Source organism: Guillardia theta, assembly GCF_000315625.1.
Source record: "Guillardia theta CCMP2712 unplaced genomic scaffold GUITHscaffold_19, whole genome shotgun sequence".
Taxonomy (NCBI): Eukaryota; class Cryptophyceae; order Pyrenomonadales; family Geminigeraceae; genus Guillardia; species Guillardia theta.
This window is the reverse complement of record NW_005434655.1, coordinates 372,505-394,864: the sequence shown is the minus strand read 5'-3', so window position 1 is coordinate 394,864 and position 22,360 is coordinate 372,505. Positions and strand designations below refer to the sequence as shown.

The 22,360-nt window shown below is 49.8% G+C and overlaps 9 protein-coding genes across 9 annotated transcripts; 5 read left to right on the top strand and 4 right to left on the bottom strand.

The window, feature by feature from the left end:
• Positions 1-505: 505 nt before the first annotated feature.
• GUITHDRAFT_151603 (hypothetical protein) lies at positions 506-1,482 on the top strand. The gene is made up of 6 exons (XM_005835988.1): positions 506-541; positions 876-933; positions 980-1,075; positions 1,117-1,177; positions 1,219-1,292; positions 1,345-1,482. The coding sequence occupies exons 2-6, from the start codon at positions 904-906 to the stop codon at positions 1,381-1,383; spliced, it is 300 nt and encodes a 99-aa protein (XP_005836045.1). The 5' UTR covers positions 506-541; positions 876-903; the 3' UTR covers positions 1,384-1,482.
• GUITHDRAFT_85866 (hypothetical protein) lies at positions 1,440-3,470 on the bottom strand. The gene is made up of 7 exons (XM_005835987.1): positions 2,459-3,470; positions 2,340-2,409; positions 1,982-2,061; positions 1,827-1,936; positions 1,725-1,782; positions 1,583-1,651; positions 1,440-1,535 (listed from the first exon to the last, which is right to left on the bottom strand). The coding sequence occupies exons 1-7, from the start codon at positions 3,461-3,463 to the stop codon at positions 1,500-1,502; spliced, it is 1,428 nt and encodes a 475-aa protein (XP_005836044.1). The 5' UTR covers positions 3,464-3,470; the 3' UTR covers positions 1,440-1,499.
• A 618-nt stretch (positions 3,471-4,088) lies between these two features.
• Positions 4,089-6,127, top strand: sHstD (histone deacetylase HstD; the record flags this gene model as incomplete). The annotated part of the gene is made up of 15 exons (XM_005836150.1): positions 4,089-4,446; positions 4,628-4,685; positions 4,730-4,748; positions 4,794-4,839; positions 4,904-4,950; positions 4,993-5,033; positions 5,077-5,130; positions 5,183-5,244; positions 5,294-5,328; positions 5,373-5,446; positions 5,489-5,536; positions 5,587-5,667; positions 5,714-5,794; positions 5,850-5,934; positions 6,027-6,127. The coding sequence occupies exons 1-15, from the start codon at positions 4,103-4,105 to the stop codon at positions 6,125-6,127; spliced, it is 1,176 nt and encodes a 391-aa protein (XP_005836207.1). The 5' UTR covers positions 4,089-4,102.
• A 238-nt stretch (positions 6,128-6,365) lies between these two features.
• On the bottom strand, positions 6,366-7,529 carry GUITHDRAFT_136245 (hypothetical protein; the record flags this gene model as incomplete). The annotated part of the gene is made up of 2 exons (XM_005835986.1): positions 6,366-7,478; positions 7,527-7,529. 2 exons carry the CDS (start codon positions 7,527-7,529, stop codon positions 6,366-6,368), a joined length of 1,116 nt encoding a protein of 371 aa, XP_005836043.1.
• A 3,906-nt stretch (positions 7,530-11,435) lies between these two features.
• GUITHDRAFT_105143 (hypothetical protein) lies at positions 11,436-12,558 on the top strand (the record flags this gene model as incomplete). Its single annotated transcript, XM_005835985.1, has 5 exons — positions 11,436-12,143; positions 12,188-12,287; positions 12,347-12,371; positions 12,420-12,448; positions 12,494-12,558. The coding sequence occupies 5 exons, from the start codon at positions 11,436-11,438 to the stop codon at positions 12,556-12,558; spliced, it is 927 nt and encodes a 308-aa protein (XP_005836042.1).
• A 1,719-nt stretch (positions 12,559-14,277) lies between these two features.
• On the bottom strand, positions 14,278-15,910 carry GUITHDRAFT_105141 (hypothetical protein; the record flags this gene model as incomplete). Its single annotated transcript, XM_005835984.1, has 8 exons — positions 14,278-14,347; positions 14,391-14,467; positions 14,528-14,668; positions 14,720-14,857; positions 14,902-15,109; positions 15,157-15,239; positions 15,298-15,366; positions 15,410-15,910. 8 exons carry the CDS (start codon positions 15,908-15,910, stop codon positions 14,278-14,280), a joined length of 1,287 nt encoding a protein of 428 aa, XP_005836041.1.
• Positions 15,911-16,403: 493 nt separating this feature from the next.
• On the top strand, positions 16,404-18,373 carry GUITHDRAFT_136242 (hypothetical protein; the record flags this gene model as incomplete). The annotated part of the gene is made up of 4 exons (XM_005835983.1): positions 16,404-17,897; positions 17,935-18,017; positions 18,191-18,259; positions 18,316-18,373. The coding sequence occupies 4 exons, from the start codon at positions 16,404-16,406 to the stop codon at positions 18,371-18,373; spliced, it is 1,704 nt and encodes a 567-aa protein (XP_005836040.1).
• An 11-nt stretch (positions 18,374-18,384) lies between these two features.
• Positions 18,385-19,191, bottom strand: GUITHDRAFT_93470 (hypothetical protein). Its single transcript, XM_005835982.1, has 4 exons — positions 18,901-19,191; positions 18,755-18,849; positions 18,549-18,703; positions 18,385-18,501 (listed from the first exon to the last, which is right to left on the bottom strand). Exons 1-4 carry the CDS (start codon positions 18,913-18,915, stop codon positions 18,449-18,451), a joined length of 318 nt encoding a protein of 105 aa, XP_005836039.1. The 5' UTR covers positions 18,916-19,191; the 3' UTR covers positions 18,385-18,448.
• A 1,207-nt stretch (positions 19,192-20,398) lies between these two features.
• On the top strand, positions 20,399-22,150 carry GUITHDRAFT_52900 (hypothetical protein; the record flags this gene model as incomplete). The annotated part of the gene is made up of 3 exons (XM_005835981.1): positions 20,399-21,280; positions 21,326-21,491; positions 21,618-22,150. Coding segments are annotated over 3 exons (1,581 nt in total), but the record flags the coding sequence as incomplete, so codon positions are not given.
• Between the last annotated feature and the right edge of the window lie 210 nt (positions 22,151-22,360).

Here is a 22,360-nt window from a genome sequence, read left to right as displayed (position 1 = left end):
ACAAACGATAATCTGCCATGGCTGTCTCAATCCATACCGCTAAGCTATTTCTCTGTTTTTCGCCTGCACTTGGCAATGTCCTTCGCCTCCCCCCCCCGCCATTTGCTCCCCCGCCATTTCCTCGCCAGCGCGGGCCTGGCGTGTAAAACCACACGACCCACATGAAGGGGCCGTGGGTGTGGACCCCCTTCAGTTTGTCGAGGCTCTAAACTAACGGGGTAGGGTAGGGTCATACCAGTACCCCCGAACTTCATCGGCATGGTTGGGTCCGATCCATGCGGATATTCGATAGGGTGGGTACAGTGAACTACTGGGTGAGGGTCCCAGGTAGGTGTCACGGTGGGGTTCATAATCGGGTGACAACCAGGGGTGGGCAGGGCCGGACCCCCGACATGTCGTTGGCGTGTGGATGCTGCGGAAGGGATGGAGAAAGACAAGGAGGGAGGGAGAGGAGGAGGGAGGAAAGCCCCTTCCTCTTCCACTACTTCATGCCCGAACAAGGAACAGAACCTTCCTCCCCAGGCAAGAAGGATAGGAGAAGGTAAGAGGGAGGAAACGGTGGAGGTTCATAGATGCCTCCTGGACCCTTGAGGTCTCAGACCAACAGAGAGTTGCAGCACCTGGGGCACCCTCTCTTGTTGAAGATGTGCAAGAGAAGAGAGTTCAAGAGCCGAAGACCATGCTCTCTCATTCATTTTCACGCACCTTCCCAATCGTCGCTGCCTATGTCTCTTCATAATCTACTTGCATCTGTTTGCATCGTCTATGCAAACACGTTGTTATGTCTTCATTAACTCCAAATATTCAAACAAGCGCAAACATCTTCAAACATTTGTGCTCCATAATCACGGTCTAAGACTCGTTCTTGCACGCAGAGGAGTCATGTTTGCACAAGGTACCAACATGTCTGAGAGGAGGAGCGGGAACGAAATGGTATCTGCCTATCAGCAGAGAAGACGAGAAATGACAGGTCCTGCAGGCCGGCATTGGCATTTCATTCCGAGCACAAGTGAACAAGCAACTGCTAATCGTTGCCTCCATGAAGGATGATGGACCCGCAGCTCGAAGCGGCAAGGTGAGTAAGAGATAGTCTTGCAGAGGTGACAGGACAAAAAGGTGCGGGTTGGAGATCTGCTGGAGACAATCGATGGAGTGGAAGTGAAGACAACAGACTTCGGTGCTCCTTCACAGTTTCTCCTTGTCTGACAGCGGGTGCAGAGGAACTTGCCCACCTCCTTCTAGGACCTGAAGGCTCAACAGTGAGGCTTGGGCTACGACGAGACGGCAAGCTAGTGAGAGAGACTGACAAAGTGACGTTGGCTGAGGTTCTCGATGTGTTTGCAGATAAATGCACCAATAGTGAGAGAAATTCTCTTGCGTTGAGGAAGATGCATGTGAATCAGTCCCTAGGCTTAGAAAACTTGAAATCTTGCGAAAGTACTGTCTGCTGTTCATATCCTAATATGTAAATCGAAGCGAACTAATTCCTCTCCTCGCTATCAGACCTTACAGGCTTCAAGTCCCTTGTGCAGGGCCTGCACGTTGCTCGTCACCTTGCGAGGCTGAAGAGAGAAAAGAGTACCTCCTTGTCCAGGTTTCTTCCGATGAAAACGACTTTGACCTTCTTCTTCTCACCTTCATTCCATCCGTCCTGCCTCATCCTGTCAGACATCCTCTGGATTATTCTGTATCATGGATGAGACGCATCCTTCCACGTCAATCACCTCAACGGGCCCGAAGGCAATCTGTTCATGAACTCCGTGGAAGACAAATTTGTCATCGCTGCACTCAAGTGAGAATATAAAAGCTGAGGTCAAACTGCTGACCTGCCATGGAACTTGAGAACACCTTTGCTGCGATAGAGATCACGAGCCTTTTCTTGCAGTAGTTTGGTCATGAAGATGTTGAACTTCTGCTCGTCGAGCTCTCCGTCAATCTAGCCTTGGAATCATCGCCTCACACACGAGCGTGCAAGTCACACCTCAACTCCAACGCTGCTGACGCCGGAAAGATGTGCAGACCGTTTGGGTTTCTTCGGCGTTGGGCCATCATGGTCATGACCTGCACGAAAAGTTGAGACATGGAGTGACTGTAGACGGAACAACCGTGACATTCATGACACTCTCCATGCCCATGCCCATGCTCATGCGCTGACCAAACTTTGTCATTCACAGTCAGACATTCTGCGCTTTATCTTACAATGCTCGTGACCGTGCTCGTGACCGTGCTCGTGTTCTTCATCTGATTCTTCCTCCATGTTGTCGAGCATGTGACTAACCTGAAATGAGATAAATTTCATCGGGATTGGAATCATCGCGTTGGATGTCTATATCTTACACTCTCGAGGGAGAAACTGCCGATACCCAAGAGAAGATCAAGATTTGCCCTGGATCTCTCGGTCTCGATGATCTGTACGCATATCAAAGGTGCCGAATTCTAAAACCAAGAAATCGCCAACCTGTGCAGTAGCATTGATAGATTTTATGCTTCTCCGAACAGTAGATTTCTCTTCTTGAGAAACAAGGTCAATCTTGTTCAAAAGAATCTTGTCGGCAAAAGCTATCTGATTGACAGCTTCGTTGATGACCCCAGCTTCCCTCACGTCGTCAAGGTGCTGTTGGATGTGCTTGGCGTCCACAAGACAGAGAATTGCATCAATTCGAAACTTTGCACCAACTTCTCTCTGAGTGTTGAAGGTGAAAGCTACCGGTGCCGGATCAGCCATGCCTGTAGTCTCTATGATGACCGCATCGTACTTCTCATTCCTCTCGGCCAAACTCTTGAATGCCTTCACCAGGTCGCCACGCACGGTACAACAGACACAACCATTGTCCATCGAGATGACATCTTCCTTTGCCTGGAGGTTGGCAGTGACAAGACTGCTGTCGATGTCTACGGCTCCAAACTCATTCTCAACCACTGCTATCTTCTTCCCATGCCGCTCGTGCAAGATGTAGTTGATCAGAGTCGTCTTACCTGCTCCCAAAAACCCAGTGACAATAGTAACGGGGGTCTTCTCGCTATCGGGTAGAAATTCTTCATCGTCTTCCTCCTCCTCATCTTCTTCCTCATCTTCCTCAGGCTCCGGAGGAGCCCCGAGGGCGGCACGTACATCGGCATTGCGAGAGTAGAATGCAGGCTTCCTTCCTCGCATATCCCTTATACTTGGGTCGGCGCCCGCAGCAATGAGCTTCAGGACGCACTCGATTCTTCCTCGGCCGTCTCCTCTTTCGTTCTCCTGTGCGGCGCAGTGCAAGGGCGTGGCACCGCTGAAGGAGTTGGCAGCATTGAGGTTAGCACCGGCCTTGATGAGCATGTCGAGGATGGCTGGTCTTCCCCATAGGGCGGCCACATGAAGGCCCGTCTGTCCTACACCATTGGCCTCTGACGGATCCTTCCCCTCCTGCAACAGCTTCCGCAACGTCTCCTCGTCTCCTCGCTGACACGCGCTGAGGAGCTCCATGGCCAGTAGAGATGCACTACCGGTGGTTTGCAGTACAAAATAAGGGGTTCGGACAATGGTGGGGGATGCAAGGGTCCAGTGATCCCAGCTCCATCTATAACTATGGGGGTGGAATCTACACCGGTCATTTTGACTATAAAATGTTGAACTTTACCTGGTGGGTACATCTCACCGGAGGGTCATGATTGATGGGGTAGGGTAATAAGGCGAGAGAGAATCTTCGGTAAGAATGGTTTTATTATCCCTCCGGGGGGTAGGGGTAGGGGGTAGTAATGTCTGGAGGGTAGGGGTATACACAACAGGGGTACATAAAGGCAATATTCAGGGGCAACCAAAGGCAATGTCAGGGTATAATCTCCAGGGGGGTATGTCATATACCCAGGGGTATGTCATATACCCCTCAGTGCAACTGCTCTTGCGGGTAGAGTACCCCTCCCCTCACACTGCCCCTCCATGTATAACTGTTTTAAAGGACCTAAATAACCCCTACCCTCCTTTTCCACTAACAAAGTAGGGGTGTGCTCAACATCCTGACCACCGTATCCATTCAAGGGTAAAATGGGGGTATAGCAGGGGGTACAGCTCCTACTAGTGAGGGTTGGCCCGGCACCTCTCCTCCGCCCTTGGCCGGATCACGAAATGCTCGCGCTAGTGCCGACAATGGCAGCAACAATGGCAGCGACGATAGAGGCCGCGACCTGCTCGTCAACACTATTTTTCCTCCCTTGTTCTCCTTTCTCCTCTCTGCCTTATTTTCACTTGTCTCACCATTCGCTTCCCCCTTCATCCCCTCATCGTCCCTTGAGATGTTTCTTTGAGGATGGTGGAAGAATCCTAGGTCGTGGCCCATGGACTAGAATGTTCTCTTCGCACGCTCCACTGATCAAAGATGAGAGCGCTTCATCACATATAAAGGAGGGAGGGAAGAATGCAGAGAAGCAGCTTCGTCTTTTCTACAATGATATCTACCATGTCGAACTCCCGTAAGTTGGCTGTCAAAGTGCCTTGGTACAGTCTCGCGTGAAATAAATTCTCTGAATTTATTGATGGCTAGGCAAAGATTGATGTTAATGATGATTGCCTGCCTCCTTATTTGAATTTATCTGTCTCAATATTCAGAGTTGGCCTCCCATTTGCTGAGTTTGATGGGGCGTCCTCCTGCAGACAAGGCCATCGGTTCCCGATGCACAAGTATCGAGCAGTTCGAGAGAGGATACATCACGTACTGCTGAGAATGTCATTTGTTTTAGTCACGGATGTGTTCAGGCGAACAAACCAAACATCGGTGACAGCTCCTCTTTCCGCTACGAATCCTCACGCCACATCCTAGTTCTACAACCCTCTCCCATTGCAAGGACAGATGACATTCGGACAACGTAAGGCCCTTGTTGCCTCATCTTCATGCTCATGCCTTGACAATGTCGCTAAGTATCCTTACAGGCACTGCCATGAGTACCTCAGACGTTTCCTATGCAACATGCTTACAGGTTTCAAGCTGTCAGGCTTGATGACGTCTGACTTTTTGGAAGACAAGGAGAATAGAAACATTGGTTTCCCTTGGAGCCCGCAGGTGCTTCTACTTAATTCTTCTGTGAGCTGAGGGCTATCTTGAGGGCGTGAAGCGCACGTTGTCTTCGGTAGGTGGAACGGTAGCGGCCATGCACAGCGTTTGCGGACCAGCAGGTGAAGAAGCTTGAACTAAAAGGGAGATTACTAAAGAGCACAGGACATAAATTAGCTGGGCACATTGCTGGTGGAACACACCATGCGTTCAGAGACAGGTTAATTTAGTTTGTTCAAGAGTTTTCATGAAGGATGTGTGTATGGCAGGGGTGAAGGGTTTTGTGTATTTTCAGACATTGCTGGTATCTCTCATAGTGATGTCGCTGTTCGCCAAAGGCTTTTCCAGTTGCTGCCAATGTTGCTTTACGGGACTATGAACATATCAAGAAGATTCTGATCGTTGATTGTGATGTGCACCAGGTGAGAATGTCTGTTTCACAGCCAGGCTCACAAGATTACCAGGGGAACGGAAATGCAGTTTTATTTCAAGATAATCCGTTTGTATTCACGGTGAGAGTACTCAATCCTTGGGTTCAGCTGATGTAAATCTTCTCTGACAGTTTTCTATGCATTGTGCTGGAAACTTCTTCAGCGAACGGCAGAAAAGCGATCTCGATGTAGAGATTCCCGTCCATTGTAAGGTCAGCCGATCACCCTGCTGAGACAGACCATGACCAGCTCCCCAAGGATGATGACTACATGAGCCTGCTGCACTATTGGCTGCCCCTTGCTGTGGATCGCTCGCAGCCCGATCTCATCTTCTATCAGGTCGACAACCTCCTTCGCTGCTTATACGCCTTCCTCATCTCACTTGCGACTGCAGTCAGGAGTTGACTGTCTTGGTGGTGATAAGCTGGGACGAGCCAATCTGACTTTAGACGGGGTAACGTATCGTGATCCTACAGGCGGTAGAAGTGACACTTGAGAAGCTCCGTGCAAGGGATGCTCTTGTATATAAGACAGCTTTAGGTTGATTCGTATCCCTGTAGTGATGCTAGAGCTCAGCTGCAGTCAGATCACAAGATCAGGCTCGTGGTGACCATGGGCGGAGGCTATCCAAGGGACATGAGCCCTGCTAGCCCGGAATTCAGGTATCATTGAGTTACAAACAATCAAATGATTTCACTGCAGAGCTACTATAAATGCACACGCGAATGTATACCTGGGAGCCGCGGACGTATTGGTTTCATAGTCTCGTAATCCTAGTTCATGTTAAATTTTATTTTTTGAGAAAGAATATTCTGCAAGCTGAAGCCCAGCATGAGTGGAAGTGTTCTAGACATCAATTATCATGACAAATGTACAGAGAAAAACGCCGTGGGTATCTTACAAAGGGGCACTAGCAAGCCTGGAAAGGAATGCAAGCATCAAGTCGCTCTGAACGAACACTTGCACATTTCTTGTGATGCTTCTCCACCACCTTTGCCTTGAAAACTTCGCCCTTCTTGAAAACTTCACACTCTGTTTCTTCAGGCCAGAGTTCACAATCGGAAACGCTTTCCGGTGTGTTGCATTCGACCGTTGTAGCAGAAGATTCTTCTGCGTCCAATCGAGACAACAAACGGATACCGATGCCAGACAGGTTGCACATATTTGCAATGTTTCTTGAGTTCCTGTACGCACGAAATGCGTTGGCAATGAAAGTCATCTCCGAGGTATCAAATTCACTGATATCTCGTCGCAGAATCTCCTGTTCAAGAGAGTAGAAGGCCTGATCGTGGAATTGCCCAAGTCGAGCAAATGCCCACGCCATTGTTGAGAGTTGTTTAGGAGAAAAGGATCGAATCGAACGTTTACGAAGATAAGCAGCCGCCAACTTGACAGTATCCTCGCCACTGTGTGTGCATGTGCCAGTCAAATCAGATGCCGCAAAAGCCCACAGAAGGTCCACAAAGCTCTGATCACTGAATCCCGAAAACCCCACACTCCAAATCTGCTCTTCTGCACAGGCCAACAAGTCATCTGTCATGCGACCGAACACTGCAAATGCCCAAAGAATGCAGGCAATGTTTTGACTATTGAATGATGACATGCCCTTCTCTACCACAAATTCCTCTATCAGGGAGAAGAGGTCTTCGGCCTGGAACCTTGCCCTTGCAAAAGACCAAGCGATGATTGAGATCTTGGGTGCATTGAACCCTTCTAATCCGGTGCTCATAACGTGTTCCGAGACTTTTTCAAACAATCTCTCATTTGTATGCCCCAACGCTGCCATACCCCATATCATGCTAGAGACTTCCATTGGCTTGAAGCCATCTAGTCCTCTTACAAGAACATGGGATGAAATCTTGTCGACCAATTCGTCATCAAAATAGCCCAATGTTCCAAATGACCAAACGATGTTTGAGAGAACTTGTGGGCAAGCATCATCGAGATCTCTGTCCAATACTTGCACGGAAAATCGATGAAACAACTCTCTAGCAGGACATTTTAAAGTTGCAAACCCCCACAACTGTACCTCATAGTCAGACAATCAGATTCAACATGTCAAAGATGTTACCATGTTGGAAATGTCTTGCCAATTGAATTCAAACAGACAGCGATCCAGGCACTCCTCTTGAATCAACTTCAGCAGAATTTGAGCATCGGTAACCTTGAGCTTTGCGATTGCCCATGCTGTATTCGCAAGCTCTCTTGAATTGAAGTCTTTTGCTTTGTTCTAGAAGATATAGCGTCAGGATCGATCGAAACGGTTTCCTTATAACAAGTTACCTCTAATGCATTCCGCAGCGATCTCAAAAGATTGGTAAGTCTAGGATCTGTATCCACGTTTTTCATTCTCTGACCGCCCTTGACCACTAGTCTATGCAGAGCAGTTGACAAATTTGTCCCGTTCAGATTACACTTGTTGTCAATTGCAGTGCTGACAGAATTCAAAATTTGTTCAGCTCTGTTCATTCTTGAGAGCTCTTTGTTAAAGTTGATCTGCTCCAGGGTAGGCCTGTTTGCGTGGATCATGTAACTCCTCGATTTTTGTGTACCCCTTTGAGTTTGCCGATTTCTCGTTGAATTTATGGCCCTCAACTCGGAGAGGTTGCTCATAACTTTGGATGATTTAACTTCAGTTGATCTTGGAAAGGCGGTATCATCATGAAAAGACATGGCAGTGTCATCTGAGGCCAGGCTCTCAGTATCTGCTGGACACACCGAGTCTGAGCAGGAATGGTCTCTGTCATATTCTGAGCGATATTCCACACAGACACTGTTTTTATCGGTATCAAGAATCAGCGGAACGCCTTGATCTTTCTTTTGCTTCATGTCTCCGTTATTCTGCAAGTGCGAAATTGCCAAGGAAGTAATAGCCAAGGGAGTAATATCCGATGCTGAAAAGCTTATGCGAGAAAAACCAGGGATTCAGGTTTGATGATTTGAACTTTGCTCCTACAAGAAGTTCGAATACAATTTGTTGACAAGAGTACTCGTGTTCAATAGATGTTGCTTTCGCGTTGGAGAAATCGATAACGGAAAAATTCAAATGTGCTCTGCGTAAAACCTGCAAATCAAATGAGTACAATTCCACCTTGAGCTGTTCATGAGTGATTATCAACATTCATGATCTTACCTCAGCTAAATCGATGATTTCATCCGTCGGCACTACGCAAGCTTGTACTGCACATCTTTATCCTCTGCGGTATAGTAACCCACCTTTCCACCTTCTTTCAATTCGAATGGCGCCCTCCTCTCTTTGAGATCTCTTTTTAGCACCAATGCTGTTTGATTATCAAGCACAGCCCTCCCAACACGCCGCGTCCTCTCACTCTCGCCCTCTCCTTCCTCCCCTCGTGTGCATCCCTGCGCGCCTCCAGTTAGCCGTGTCACATCCCTTTAGTACCAGGACTACCCCCCCACCCCAGTGTTGCACTTCAAAAATACCGGTACGAGGAGTTCCTCCTACTCCTCCTCGTACAAACGACCGTCGGCCCTACCTTGATTCAAACACTTACATCCCCCGACCAGCTCCACCCCACCCCCTTGTCACCTACCCCTTTTTGAATGCCGACCCTACGACTCAGAAACTTTGCACACCACCCTAGCTATGATGCCTGCCACTCATGTTTGAAGAGGGGTATACGACCCACCCCCATCGTACGAATGGTTCTAAACTCGCAACCCCCTCCTGTTAACTGAGTGTTTGCTTGTTTTCGATTTTATCGACCCCAACCCCACCCCCCCATTTTTAACTTCTCCTACAGCCAGCTCCTAGGACCCTGAATCTATCTGATACCAATGGCAGTACCCCGACCCCCTCTGTCTTTTTCATACCGTTAAAGAATCTTTCCCTCAAGTCCGTCTGTAGACAATACCCTACCCCCTTTTTCAGCAGCAGCTAAGGGTGTTTTTACCCGTCCCAATCCCTCTCCTTGCAAAAATGATTACTCCCGCTTCGAGCCTGTGGCGGCATCTGGCCACCCCCTGTACAACTGCCCCCACCCCCCTGTTCTAGGCAGGATTCTGAGACTCGTTGCTACTGTTATTGGCATCACAACATCTTCTGATCACACCACCCACCCAGTTGTCCCCCCAAATGTAGGTAATCACTACCCTACCCCCTACCCCTGGTACCTGAGACAAGGAGAGTCATCAGTGACCCATCTGCTCTCACGCTACTATGCCCACGAACATCCGAGGCCTCCCACTACCCCTGCCTGGCCGCAGCACCTCGGCTCTCAATCCACCCCTCCGGCCTAGCTAGCACTGAGCACGTGATGGATTATGAGGGGGTGGGTGTGAATTTCAAGTCTGGCAGTTACGATTATGAACTACCATCGCCTACCGTATGTACCCTACCCCTACCCACTCCACTGAGCCTGACTCCCGGCACGGTAGCGAGGGGCTACGACCTGCCGTCGTAGGTCATCGGCCAGTACTAGCAGCATCTTCATTCCCCTGACTGTTACACTTCAAAAGCCAGGGGGGGTCCGATCACCGGGTTGACTTCAAGATGTAGCACAAAGGGTAGGGTCCACCCCCGGGTACGGTCCGAGTAGTTGTGTCCAGGCGCACTGCACAGGGATCATCCGGGGAATGAGGGGGTACTCAAAGTGAGTACAGTACTTGACCACCCCCGTACTACGGACTACCGTCCGGTAACCGGGAGGCTCCGAAAGGTAGAGATTTGCCGAAGCCCGTTACGACAAGGGTAGCGGTAAGACAAGTGCCGCTGCAGCTGCTTGGGGTGGGGTGGGGTGGGGTGGGGTGGGGTGGGGTGGGGTGGTTTCATCGGATCGGTGGCAGTTTGGGTCATTTGTCTGGGCCCCTCGGACCTACCGTGGCAGGTTGGCTGTAACGGGTCTATGGGCTACGGACAGCTTCGTGAGTCTCATCACAGGCTCAGGCCTCAATCCCGGAGCCGCGGCCCGACCGGGCCGGACCCGGCGCCGGGCCCGCCGCACCGTTTAGTAGCCCTACTAGCCCAGGCTTGAAGCTCGGCCCGGGGCGGCACTCAGCTGCCTACCGTGCCATGCCAGATAAACGGGCAGTCCCGGCGCGCGGCTGGTCACATAGTCACGGACTAGAGTTGTCCTCACTGCCGCGGCAGAGGGCCTGGCACGGTGGCTCCCGCCGGGCCGGCCCGCCGGGCGGCCCGTCCGAGGCTGCCGCGACGGTGCAGTGCGGTGCCGGGCCCGGGCGGAGCAGCCAGTGAGCCTGCGGAGCATACATGTGCTGAGCCGCGACTTCGAGCCAGCTGTGCACAGCCATGCAATCGTCTGTGTCAGCGACGGCCAAGATCTGCTACGAGTCATTACTGGCAGTCATGATGCCGCTAAACGGTCAGTCACTGTGGTTCCACTCTGTGAGTGTCAGAGTCGGCCACGGTCCGAGTGAGTGACCGTTCAACGGTTTCCCTTCGGCTGGTTCAGGGCCTCTAGGCCTGATTCACCGTGTCAGGCTACTACGGCGGCACCCGTGACCTGAAAGTCTCAGGCCGTTACTGAGCCGTTTCGCCAACAGGTCGAGGTTGTCAACTATTTCGGGAACAGCATGGCGAGCCTTGGAGAGCCAGGAAGGGCGCGGGATGAAGCCTGACGGTCATGCAGAGGCTGCCACCGTGACTCGCCTGAACGCCACGAGTCGCTGAGCTGAAAAACCAAGTCAGGGGGCCCGTCCACACTGACGGTTGTTGGACTGATATCCGATGATGCCTGTGATCGATGATTCATGAGATTCAAAGTTTGCTAGCCTGATGATGGCCTTGCGAGGGAGAGAGGGTCTAGCGATTTGTCTAGCGCTCCTGCTTATAACACTCGCATACAATTACGTAGTAGACTTCCCCACGGAGCAACATGAACAGCATGCTGAGCTGCAAGAGAAGTATTTGAGCACGTTAGGAAATGCCAGAGAAAACGTCTTTGCCCGACTCGAAGACAGAGCCTCAAAATTCATAAACGAAGGGGAAGAAACATCGAGAATGCAGGAAAGGGCGCAACGGCAGGAGAGGTTGACGGAGCATGAAGTTTACTCCTCTGGTGATCATGGTGACGGGGATGAAGATAAACATGGACGGGAGGGAGGCCAATACTTGTCCAAAGACCTGTTGAATCGTCAAGTTCAGTATAGTTCTACAGATTTCAAGAAAGCCGTGTACCGCATCAAGACACGATTGTTGAAATCGCTTCAAGACGAACACTGGATTAGGAACTCAGTCACGAAACACTTGCAAGCAAGCTTTGAAAACAGGGGAAGGAGCAAGGAGCTGAAAGATGATTCCAGCATACTTGGAAACGTCGAAGATGTCTTTGCGCAATTCAATCTAGAGCGAGCATTCAGCGCTGCCTCCTTCAAGACTCACGAGGATAAAAAGCGCGCTCATTCGCAGGTCGGTGAAAGCTCAGCGTCAAACGAAGAAACTTCAATTGCAAGGACGGGTGAGAGCGAAAAAAGCCAACAGCAGGAGAAGAGCCCAAGAGAGGGGTATTTGGTGAACATCGGACTCGCGACCACTCGATCTTCTTGGAGTCCAGCAGCACTAGCTGCAGCTTTCTTCGAGATAGCAACGACGCCGTATCAAGAGAGCGCAATCGGCGACTTAGAGGTACGGCAAACAAGTTTTGCCCCTCTCGCGAGTGGATCTTTGAGTCAAGCTCTCATGGACTACGAGCTGCCGCTCTGGGCAAAGGTGAGAAGACTGGAGCGCTTCATACTCTTCATTCGTGATGCCAGGGACCTGGAAAAGCCATGGCAAACGATTACCCATCCATCGTGAAGGAGAAGAACGGGAGTAAAACAGTTTCAGCGAGAATTTGGATCTCGAATGATGAAGGTAATAGCACTTCAATTCAAGTCTCGTGTACTTTTGGCTGAGATCGCATGGAAAACTAGGCAAGCCTTTCTCGGAGACAGACAGGTGCGGTGATGATTGTGTGAGAAGAAGAGCTCAAAATTTGATTTGCAGGAATGTCTTGATCTATGCAATCTCCAAAGGTTGAGCAACAGGCTTCGCAAAATGCATATCTTATTGTCTTTCAGGTTTGGTCTTACCACTCAGCGACGTTAGCATACGAAGCGTGGAGATCGTAATTGATCAAAGCTGAAAATTCTTGCTTTGACTGCTTTGGTACATGATCAGAGAGAAGAGCCGTCGATCGATCGCACTGCTGGTGATGACGGGGATAGATTGGCTTGGGATAGATTGGCTTGGGATAGATTGGCTTGGGATAGATTGGCTTGGGATAGATTGGCTTGGGATAGATTGGCTTGGGATAGATTGGCTTGGGATAGATTGGCTTGGGATAGATTGGCTTGGGATAGATTGGCTTGGGATAGATTGGCTCGGGATAGATTCTTTGTTCTTACGGCTTAAGCTGGATGTTGAACAGGACGAGGGCGCGACGAGGATGAAGGAGAGTCTTCTACTCCGATCAATCAGGTGCGACGAGCCGTCGACCACAACAAGATCCTCTCTCTTCGTAACGTCAGTATGAGCTTAATGCGTCTGTTGTCGTAGGTCGATGAAGCTTCTGATGTTCCACGTCCACACGTTACGGTCAATGTGCTGGCAATCATGGCAGCTTTGAGTTGACCGGCAGAGCAGGGGGGAAGCACTTCGAGGGTGAACGGCTCGATTGCCGCAGCTCCTGCTGCCCCTTCAGGTTTGAACGAGACGGTCAAAGTCAACGATACAACAGCGACTAGCCGAGGCCCAACAGCCTTCACTCGATGCAACGGGATCGACAAGCCAATTGGCCCCCTTCCTCCAGGCTCCTGCAGAGGTGAGACTAACCTCAGGAGGCCAGCACTCGCTGCTCCCCTGCTCCCCTGCTCCCCTGCGCCGCTCATTTTCTTTGTTGCTCTGCCTTGTCGTCTTCTCGGCTCTCATCAGCCTAGCAGTGAAGCTCTGGCACAGGTTTGGTGGTCATCGATGGCCCGCAGGAAGGAGAGATTGACTCGGGGTCCCCGCATCCCATCTCCTTCAAGCAGGGAGCAGACTGTCGGTCAGCTGGCATTTAGTCGAGCTGGGCAGGAGCTGAAGTGACGGCAGGTGGCTGATCAAAGCACCGACAGGGACAGACTCTATGACTCTAGACTTCGAGTCCTTCCATCTAACAGGGGTCGTTCATCCTTTCTCCTTTCCTCGCTCCCCTCCTGCCCTCCTTCCCTTGCTTCTTCTGCCCTCCTCTCATCTTCCCTGCTTCTCCTTTCTCTGTCTTGATGCTTCTTCTTTCTTGCTTCCCACCTTCCTTGCCCTTCTCTTTTCACTTGGCCTTTTCCGCGTCTCTGTTATCTCAAGCCTTCCTAACAGCAGCTGCCAGACTCACGGGCACATTCGCATCTACACGGGAGAGGAGGCGATCGAGCGGTTCAAGACAAGCGAGGAGCAAGACTCTATGCTTGCCTACAAGACCTACACTGGTTTTTGGCTGTCCCCTCCTCACCATCTTACGCCTTTCTCAGGCATCGAGCCTCCCGATCACTCGCTCTACATCCCCGATAAGGAAGTTCTCATCGCCTTCCGATCCGAGCCCTGCGATCAGTCTGCTGGCTTCTCGCTCCGGTGATTCTCCTCCCTTCCTCCTTGCTTGTATTTCTTCCTTCGCCACATCGTTTGCCTCCTCTTTGATTCACTGTGATGTAGGTGGCAAGCGAGCTGCTCGAGCGACTCCTGCTCGAAAAAGTCCAAGTGACACTGACCTTCATTTCTTCATGTCCATGTCAACAGTACATTACATTGCTCCCTTTCTCCTCCCTCCCTCGTCGTCTTGGTCCCAACATCAACTCTTGGCTTCAGGCTCTCTCGCTTCGACTTGTCGCTGCTACTGGGAGGCATCGGCGTCGCTTGTGAGAGAGACGATGAGCGAGCGAAGCGCGTTGTTAGGAACCAACCTGCGCCAGCAGGTTAGGCCATGCTTCTCCTGCGCGGGCTCACCTAGCGTCCGGCAGCGGCAGCCCCGTCTTGGGGGAGCGGACGCCCCTGCTGCTGAACCACTCCTCGATCGCCTCGCGCTGCATGTGCGAGGTGTGAGAAAAGGGGGGGAGGGGAAGGAGAGAGAAGTGGTTGGTCACCTCATACGAGAAGCCATCGGCTGCTATCCAAGGATCTCTCATCATCTTCCTGGTGATGGGGCAGAGAAGCTCCTCAGGAATCTCCTGCATGCTCTCCTCTTCTTGCGTCCTCTTCCTCTTCTTCCGCTCCAGCTGTCGATCCTGCAGCGTCGCCATCACCGTCTCCCTCCTTCAGGTCACTATGCTGCTCACGATCGCGTCTGAAGATCTTCCGACGATGCGAAGCAGGGAGGACGAGTCCATCACCTGCACCTCCTCCTTCCTCCGGACCAGAACTCCTCGTGATTCCTCCCCGAAGAAAGCAAAACCATCGTCCAGCAGCAGCAGCTCCTGTGGATTTCTCACTGAACCCCCACCATCTGGTTTGCTCTTACCTCCCTGTCATGGCCCAGCAGCACTCGCCCGCTCTCCTCTAGCTGAAAGCTCCATTCTCCGATCGTCTTCTGGCTCTGAGAGCCCAAAAAATCCCGCAGAGAATCCGCAAACACCACGTTCCTCCCTCGCTCCTTCCTCTCCTCCTTCACTAGCACCGTCCCTGTGCGGAAGGCGAATCGGTCGTAAAGGGTCCCGTCAGGCCAGCACCTTGGAGCTGATCACGAAAGAAGCAGAGATCAAGAGGGAGAGAGTACCTTTTGACAACAGTGCCGCCTCCAGCAGTGAAAAGAACACCAACACCATTGAGAGGCAACTCAATGCTCATGCCGAACTCAACCTGTACAACAGAAGAAACGAATCAACTCGATCCTGACCGTGATCCTCCTCTAGCTCACATGTTGTAGCATCGCATATTCAGGATCATCTTTACTTCTTCTGATTTGCCACGCGTCCAAACAAGACAACTGCATTCCATTCAGTGGGGATGTGCAAGCTCACATGTCAGACATTTGCTGCCTCGGGACGATCGTCGACCACCTTGTTCTTCTTGAGCAGGTCAGCCCCTCCTGGCTGACCTGCTGGTTTCAACCTTTCCTTTCCTCCTCTAGCAAGCATCTCTTCTTCTTTCCTGACGGTGGCAGTCTGTCTTGCTCTCGCAGGTGTTCGGCTCCATCGGCCTTGAGGACTCTCCCCGTCCTCATCCGAGGCAGCGATGAGACTGTTGGGAATCTTGGAGATGAGAAAGGCCCAGGCGTTGACGAAGATGAGGCGATACAGCCATGAGATAAGAAAGGCGGCAAAGGACAGGAAGATCGCCGCAAGAAAAGCAGCACCGAAGACTGGCAAGGCCATGTGCAGCGCGTCGACAGAGCTGAAGGCCATGGACAACGGGGCGAGCAAGGATGGTTTCGAGCCACGACTGGCTTCGCTCGATCCTTTCACCCCATGAAAGACAGCCTGGGGCCCATGCAGCTTCTCACAGAACGCCACGTCGCATCGTCTCAGCATGTGCTGCTGAGTTCTGACAGTCTGTATAAAGCAAGGAGAAGACATCCATGAGGGCGGGGGGGGATGAAAGCTGCTCGGTTGCTGGGACGTACACATCGCCAGATGTTGAAACAAGGGGTACAAGGGATACAAGAAGATTAGTGAGTGCGGAACATAAGAGACGCAGGAATGATCAGTTGCTTCAGCTGCTGCATCGCCAAACCTGGTGCAATGCTAGTAAGAAAACGTGTCCTACATCCTCTACACGCCACTTTTGTCTCCTCTCTGAGATGCTTTCCCATCCTTTCCTCTCCTTCCCTTCCCCGCCATCTCCTCTTACTCACTGTCTCCTCCCCTTGTCTTCCCCTCCCCTCCCCTCCTTCTTGCCCTTCCTCCTCGTCTTTCTTTGGAATGCCACCCCACCCCCAAATTTACTTCAGAAATAGCAGAAGGAAATAGGACTTTAAAGGGTGGGTCCACTGTGATTCAGGGGGCTCTATGGCCGAAAGCAGCCATGGCGAAGCTCGGGATCCTTGATGTTCAGAGCGCCTTAATGGCGGCGGTGATGGATGATGATGAGGAGGTTGAGAGTGAGGATGGAAGAAAGAGAGGAGTATGCAGAGATAGGAAGCAATTAGGATCCTTGTGTCGTGGGATGTTGGTAGAGTCTGCCAGGAATCTGGGTCCTCCTTTCTCGCAACTGGAGTTGCCGCAGAATCTTTCGATGCATGAAGGATCAGAAACCAGACCTTCATGGAACATACGAAACGCGTGCGAGCTTGCGCTAGCTATCGCCTGCTCTTACAGGCACGCGGGATGCAGTGAAGACCAATCCCTTATTGCAAACTCAAGGGTGCTCTTCCGGGAGATGAAGAAGACTGTCATTCGAAGCTCTTTCCCCGAGCGTTTGCAACCCCTTTTTGAAGCTCTCGTGCTGACGAGAAGGAACACGCAATCAGAGGAGGCGCAGGCAAGCGGGAGTCTGGGAGGAGGCTGCTACCCATTTGCTGCTGCCCTGCGGAGTTTCTTCTTTGAACTTCACGTGCATCCGAAGAGATCTGAGCTCTTTCCCTGGTTGACTCGAAGCATGTCTCGCCTCCTCCAGACTGTCAGAAGCCGGATACCCAGCAGCGAGTTCGACCATCCCCTCCTGCAGCTCATCGAGTTTCTGGAGAGCACGAGCGATATTTTCGAAGCGTCAGACGAGGAGGTGACGGCGTTACGAACGCTAGACGATCAGCTGTTTGACCGGCATGCGCTCATTCACAAGATCGTGACTTGTGATTGCTTGGCTCCCTCGGTCTGCAGGAGAAGCGAAACCTCGGGGATCCAAGACCTGCATGGCATTCGACAAGTCGTGAAGCGAGGGCGCGAGTCTCTCTGGCTCAGGTCGAGGGTAGCGACTCGCTTTGCCTTGTTTCGGTTGTTGGAGAGGACGAGGTGTGAGAGTCTGTTGATCATGCTGCTCCATCAAGGTCTGGCTTGCAAGTTGCAGCCTGAGCGATGCGAGAATCTAACGCAGACTGACTTTGATGACGTCGCGGCCATTGTCAGTCTTTACCAGGAAAGTGCATCCTTTCATGCCTTGCACGATATCGCAAGCTCCGAAGAGCTGAACTCACTGTCATATTCCTTGCTCGCTCTCCTCGAATTTCAACTCCATACGACCGACTTAGCCATCCAGGGAGAAGAGAAAAGTTTGCAAGTCAGTCTCAACGACATGTACAAGAAATTTGTGAGCGACAAGAATTCAACAGCCTTATCATTTTGCATATTTGACCTCGCTCAAAGAGTGAACAAGTCTACGATTCATCATTCTGGAACAATTGCCGCCTTGATCACTTTCGGGTCCTTCATGTCGCTCAAGCAATCTCTTTCCTCGGAACATCCGTGCTCTTGTTCTTTCTGGTTGATTTATATTACTGTCATGAGATGTATAGGAAAGGTGGGAGAAGATGGAGAATGTGAGAGAGGAGCGGAGGACTCATTTGTTGGCACTCGAGACAAGGTGAGTCGAGCTCGTGATTGGTTGTGGTGCTTACCAGGTTGATGCGCATCAGGTGATGGCTACTCTGATCCTATCATCTCTGATGCGCCTCATCGAATCTCTTGACCACCAGCTCAACCAGTGAGTCTTTGAAGCTTTCAGGAAGGAAATCATGCATTCTTCCAGGTTGGTGCGAGAGGCCACACGTCCGTGTGATTGCCACCTGTCAACACGCGGACTGGGGAGCGGCATAGGCTTGTCTCATCCCACGTGGGTGAGCATCGGATCTGATCTAATCTTGACCTTGATGTCAGTGTGTACGACTCCTTTCAACGCGAGGTTGCGAGAGTTGCATGTCTGCTAGGAGAGGGTCGGATTTCAAGGTGAACCTCGCTCCTGCCATGTTTCAGCTTACTCGTCCTCCTCTACCTCTTTCCAGCTCGTTTCAGCACCTCAAGATTGCGATAAACAAACGTCTGCATACGCGAAGAGACTAGAGTTCGATGTTAAGGAGTTGCGGTGTTTCAATACACTTTCTACGCATTTGCGGCATCATAAGCTTTTTAGCATGGCTATGACGATTTGTCAACAGGCTTTTGGATCACCATCAAGGTGTATTCTTTATCTGCGAGGATGTCATTCTGCATAGCGATATCACCCGTCACATGACACCTGGCGCAATCAATATCTCATGCTTGAGCGATCGAAGTCGAAGGAAAGTGACATCGTTTTGTGGATCTAGTTCACGGATTGCACTTCTTGACTTGGACGCCAGCAAACTGATCAAACCCGCATACTGAATCGCTTCTGCTCGATCATTTTCAAATCTGGAGACGAGCAATCGGTCAAAATCAACGACTTGGTTGCTTACAACTCACGAATGTTTGATGGGGATGCCATCAGCATTTGTGATCAAGTAGCCGATGAATCCTGGATAGGAGGACAACTTCTTTATCGTCTCGTCGACCTCTCCCTGGTCGATGAAAGCCATGAGGCTTCATTCCATCATACATGAATCGCTTACCGTCTGCCCTGCCATTCTCTCAAGAGGACGACCAGCCTTGTTTGGCTCTCTTGTCCTCCCTCAGACGTCTTTGGTGGTTCCAAGTGTAAATCCTAAAAGCGTAATGAGCCTTTTCCAATGCATTCTATCAGTTTGAAGTGCTCCTGCCTGCCTGTCTGAAACATTTTCTCCTGTCCTGTCCTGTCCTGTCCTGTCCTGTCCTGTCCTGTCCTGTCCTGTCCTGTCCTGTCCGCTCCGCTCCCTCGTCCCCTCTCCTCAGTCGCCGCGCAGTTGCTTCTCCTGCATGGCCCTACATCAGACGGTTCACCGTTGAATCGCATACGAGGATCTATAGTCAATATTTGTTGAGATAACACGTCTGTAGTCAACACTCTTATTTTATTAGTTAACCTACTTCCGAGGATTTTGGCGGGAAGAGTAGAGAGTTTGTGGTTGTGGAAGAATGGTAAGAGATGGAGCGAGGAGATGAGCGAAGATGGTCAGGGGGGGGGAACAAGGAAGGAAAGGTGAGGCAGGAAAAATGAGTGAGAACACGTGATGTTGAAGAGAAGACAGGAGCAAGTACAAGATGCATGAAAGAAAGGCAGAGGACGCAATAGCTGGCACTCAATAGAACGAGAGAAAGGTTGGTATCCTCTCATCGAAGATGCGACGTTCGCAGGCTCCTTCTCAGCGAATTAGCGTCGGAAGTTTGTCTTGTGGATTCAAGCCGTTGTTTCCTAGGCATGGCGATTCCAATACACAGGTATCGATACCTGACAGTAGGATGGATTCAATCGGAGGCAACATCCGAACTTCAACAGCAGATAAAGTTGACAATTCAATAACAAACATCAATACAGTCAATTCTTTGGAAGGTTACAGTGGGGGACAAGAGAAAAATGATTCTTCCTCGGCTGATAGTCAGCAGATTTCACTGCAACAGGCGTTTAGAATGCCCTCTAGTTTGAAGAAGCCTTTGTCTTACCCCGCAGTCGTGATGCCAAATTCCAAGGAAGAGTCAGAAATAAGATTTTTTGAGGTTTTTTGGACAAAGCAGAGCAAGAAGAAGCACAAGGTATGGGATGATGGTGTCCTAATTGTGAAGAATGGCAGCTACGAATTGCAATCTCAGGATGGCAGCACCATCTCGAAAGGTTTAAAGAATGTTCAGGGCACCTCTTTACAAGAAGGAAATTTCACGTTCTTCGGGAACAATGAATGTGAAATCGTAAAAGAAATCACGGAAGACGAATACATTCAAATTGGAGCAGCGAGTATCGCCACCACTACAACAAAAACAAGCAACGTAAGGGCCAAAAATGCACCTTTCCGCTCAGTTCTTGGCAAGCCTACCCTTCCATTGTCAAATGAGAGCGATGTAATGGAAATCGATATTTCTTCAAAATCTACTACATCAGAATTCGTACCTATGTGCAAGGCTACCAAAAACTTTTCTATTGACCCTTCCCGTCAGCATGCGCACATCTTGAACGATGACCAGAACGATGATTTCTTGGTGGTTTTGGATCCCGTGCTAGGAATGCACATGAAACCTCATCAAATCGCAGGCACCAAATTTTTGTACAAGAATTTGATGACAAAACATCCAAACTCAATAGTTTCGGGCTGTATTTTGGCCGATGAAATGGGTCTCGGAAAAACATTACAGAGTATTGCACTTATTTGGACCCTTATGAAGCAATCTCCATTTTCCCTTACCGATCCAATAGTTCGAAAAGCAATAATTGTCTGCCCTTCTTCATTGGTCTTCAACTGGGCAAATGAAATTAAAAAATGGTTGGGGGATCAACGCTTAAGTGCTCAAGCCATTACCAAAGGTGGAACAAACGCATCAAACGATGTAAATGATTTTGTGAAGGGAAATGTGAAACGAGTTCTCATCATTAGCTACGATATGCTGAGGAGGCATATTCAAATGCTCTCAAGGTATCAAAACATTCAACTTGTCGTGTGTGATGAAGGTCAGAAATTGAAGAATATTGATGGAAACAAAACAATTGACTCCTTGAATGCACTTCCTTGCAAAATGAGGATTCTTCTCTCTGGAACTCCCGTACAAAACGATCTTGACGAGTTCTATGCTATGGTGAACTGGGTTTGTCCTGGTACTTTAGGTGCACCAAAACAGTTTCGGAAGATTTTTGCAGATGCAATTATCAAAAGCCGAGACAAAAGTTGTTCCAAGGACTTGCAGAGGATTGGCAAGAAAAGGCTCAAGGAACTCATTAAGCGAACTTCTCCTATTGTTTTGAGACGAACGTCTAAAGACATTGTAGCTCAGATGCCCCCAAAGTACGAAAAAGTTATATTTTGCCGGCCGAGCCCTTTGCAAAAGAAAATTTACAAATCTCTTCTGAGTAGCTCTGAGCTGAAAAAAGTATAAAAATGTACTTTGCCGCAAAAATTCTTATATTTTTTACAGGCAATAGAAGGTAATAGCGGGCAGGTTGTCTTTACAATCATCTCCAAATTGACCAAGGCCTTAAATCACCCAGATTTAGTGACAGCAAATCAAATCGAGGATGAGCAAAACAACAACTCGAATATCTCGCTGAAATTTGACATCAACACCCGCGAATTCTTTCCTTGTGATTACGAACCTTTGGATCCCTGCCATAGTGGCAAGCTAGATTTTCTATTTTGCCTTCTGGAAAAGGTTTCTACATCTCCTCTGAATCTTAGCCCCTGTGATTTAACTTGTCGTTAGGTGAAAGCTTCAACCAATGATCGAGTTGTAATTGTTTCAAATTACACCACTTCATTGGACTTAGTGGATACTATCTGCAAAAAGCTATCGTACAAGACTGTTCGTCTAGATGGAAGTACAGAGATCTCAAAAAGAAGTGACATTGTTTCTTCTTTCAATAACCCAAGCTCTGGAATTTTCGTTTTCTTGTTAAGCTCAAAGGCTGGAGGAGTTGGTTTGAATCTCATTGGAGGCAATAGAGTTATTCTGTTGGATCCTTCTTGGAATCCAGCGCATGACTTGCAGGCGATGGCTCGGGTATGGAGATTTGGTCAACCAAAACCAGTCTTTGTGTATAGACTGCTAACCACAGGCACTATTGAAGAGCGGATCTTCCAGAAACAAATACGAAAAGGAGAGTTAGAATCTCTTATCATGGACGATGTTGGCGATGCAAATCGTCATTTTGACCAAGGTGATCTGAAGGATATCTTTATTTTTTCAGAGAACACATCTTGCGATACCTATGATTTACTTGCACCAACCTTGGGGAAGCCCGACGAAAGTGGTGGGCAAGTCAAAATTGCTGGATATGCCTGCCTTAGTGGTTCTTGGATCGATGCTTCTGACAGGGACCATTGTTACCAAGAAGCCACAGACTCTGTCAATGGAAACGTTTCTTTTGTTCTTTTCAAGGAGACATCGTCAGCAGAAAGCATTCAAGCCGAATCCAAAGTTGTTAAGGAGACTGATGCGAGTTCAAGTACAAGC

Coding starts and splice junctions, on each gene's coding strand:
- GUITHDRAFT_151603 (XM_005835988.1), top strand. CDS start 904: ATGTCTGAGAGGAGGAGCGGGAACGAAATG. Junction 934..979: donor GGAGGAGCGGGAACGAAATG/GTATCTGCCTAT, acceptor CAGGTCCTGCAG/GCCGGCATTGGCATTTCATT. Junction 1,293..1,344: donor TACGACGAGACGGCAAGCTA/GTGAGAGAGACT, acceptor ATGTGTTTGCAG/ATAAATGCACCAATAGTGAG.
- GUITHDRAFT_85866 (XM_005835987.1), bottom strand. CDS start 3,463: ATGGAGCTCCTCAGCGCGTGTCAGCGAGGAGACGAGGAGACGTTGCGG. Junction 2,062..2,339: donor CGGCAGTTTCTCCCTCGAGA/GTGTAAGATATA, acceptor CTTTTCGTGCAG/GTCATGACCATGATGGCCCA. Junction 1,783..1,826: donor GTTCTCAAGTTCCATGGCAG/GTCAGCAGTTTG, acceptor ACTTGAGTGCAG/CGATGACAAATTTGTCTTCC.
- GUITHDRAFT_93470 (XM_005835982.1), bottom strand. Junction 18,704..18,754: donor GGCATCCCCATCAAACATTC/GTGAGTTGTAAG, acceptor GCTCGTCTCCAG/ATTTGAAAATGATCGAGCAG. Junction 18,502..18,548: donor TGAGATATTGATTGCGCCAG/GTGTCATGTGAC, acceptor ACATCCTCGCAG/ATAAAGAATACACCTTGATG.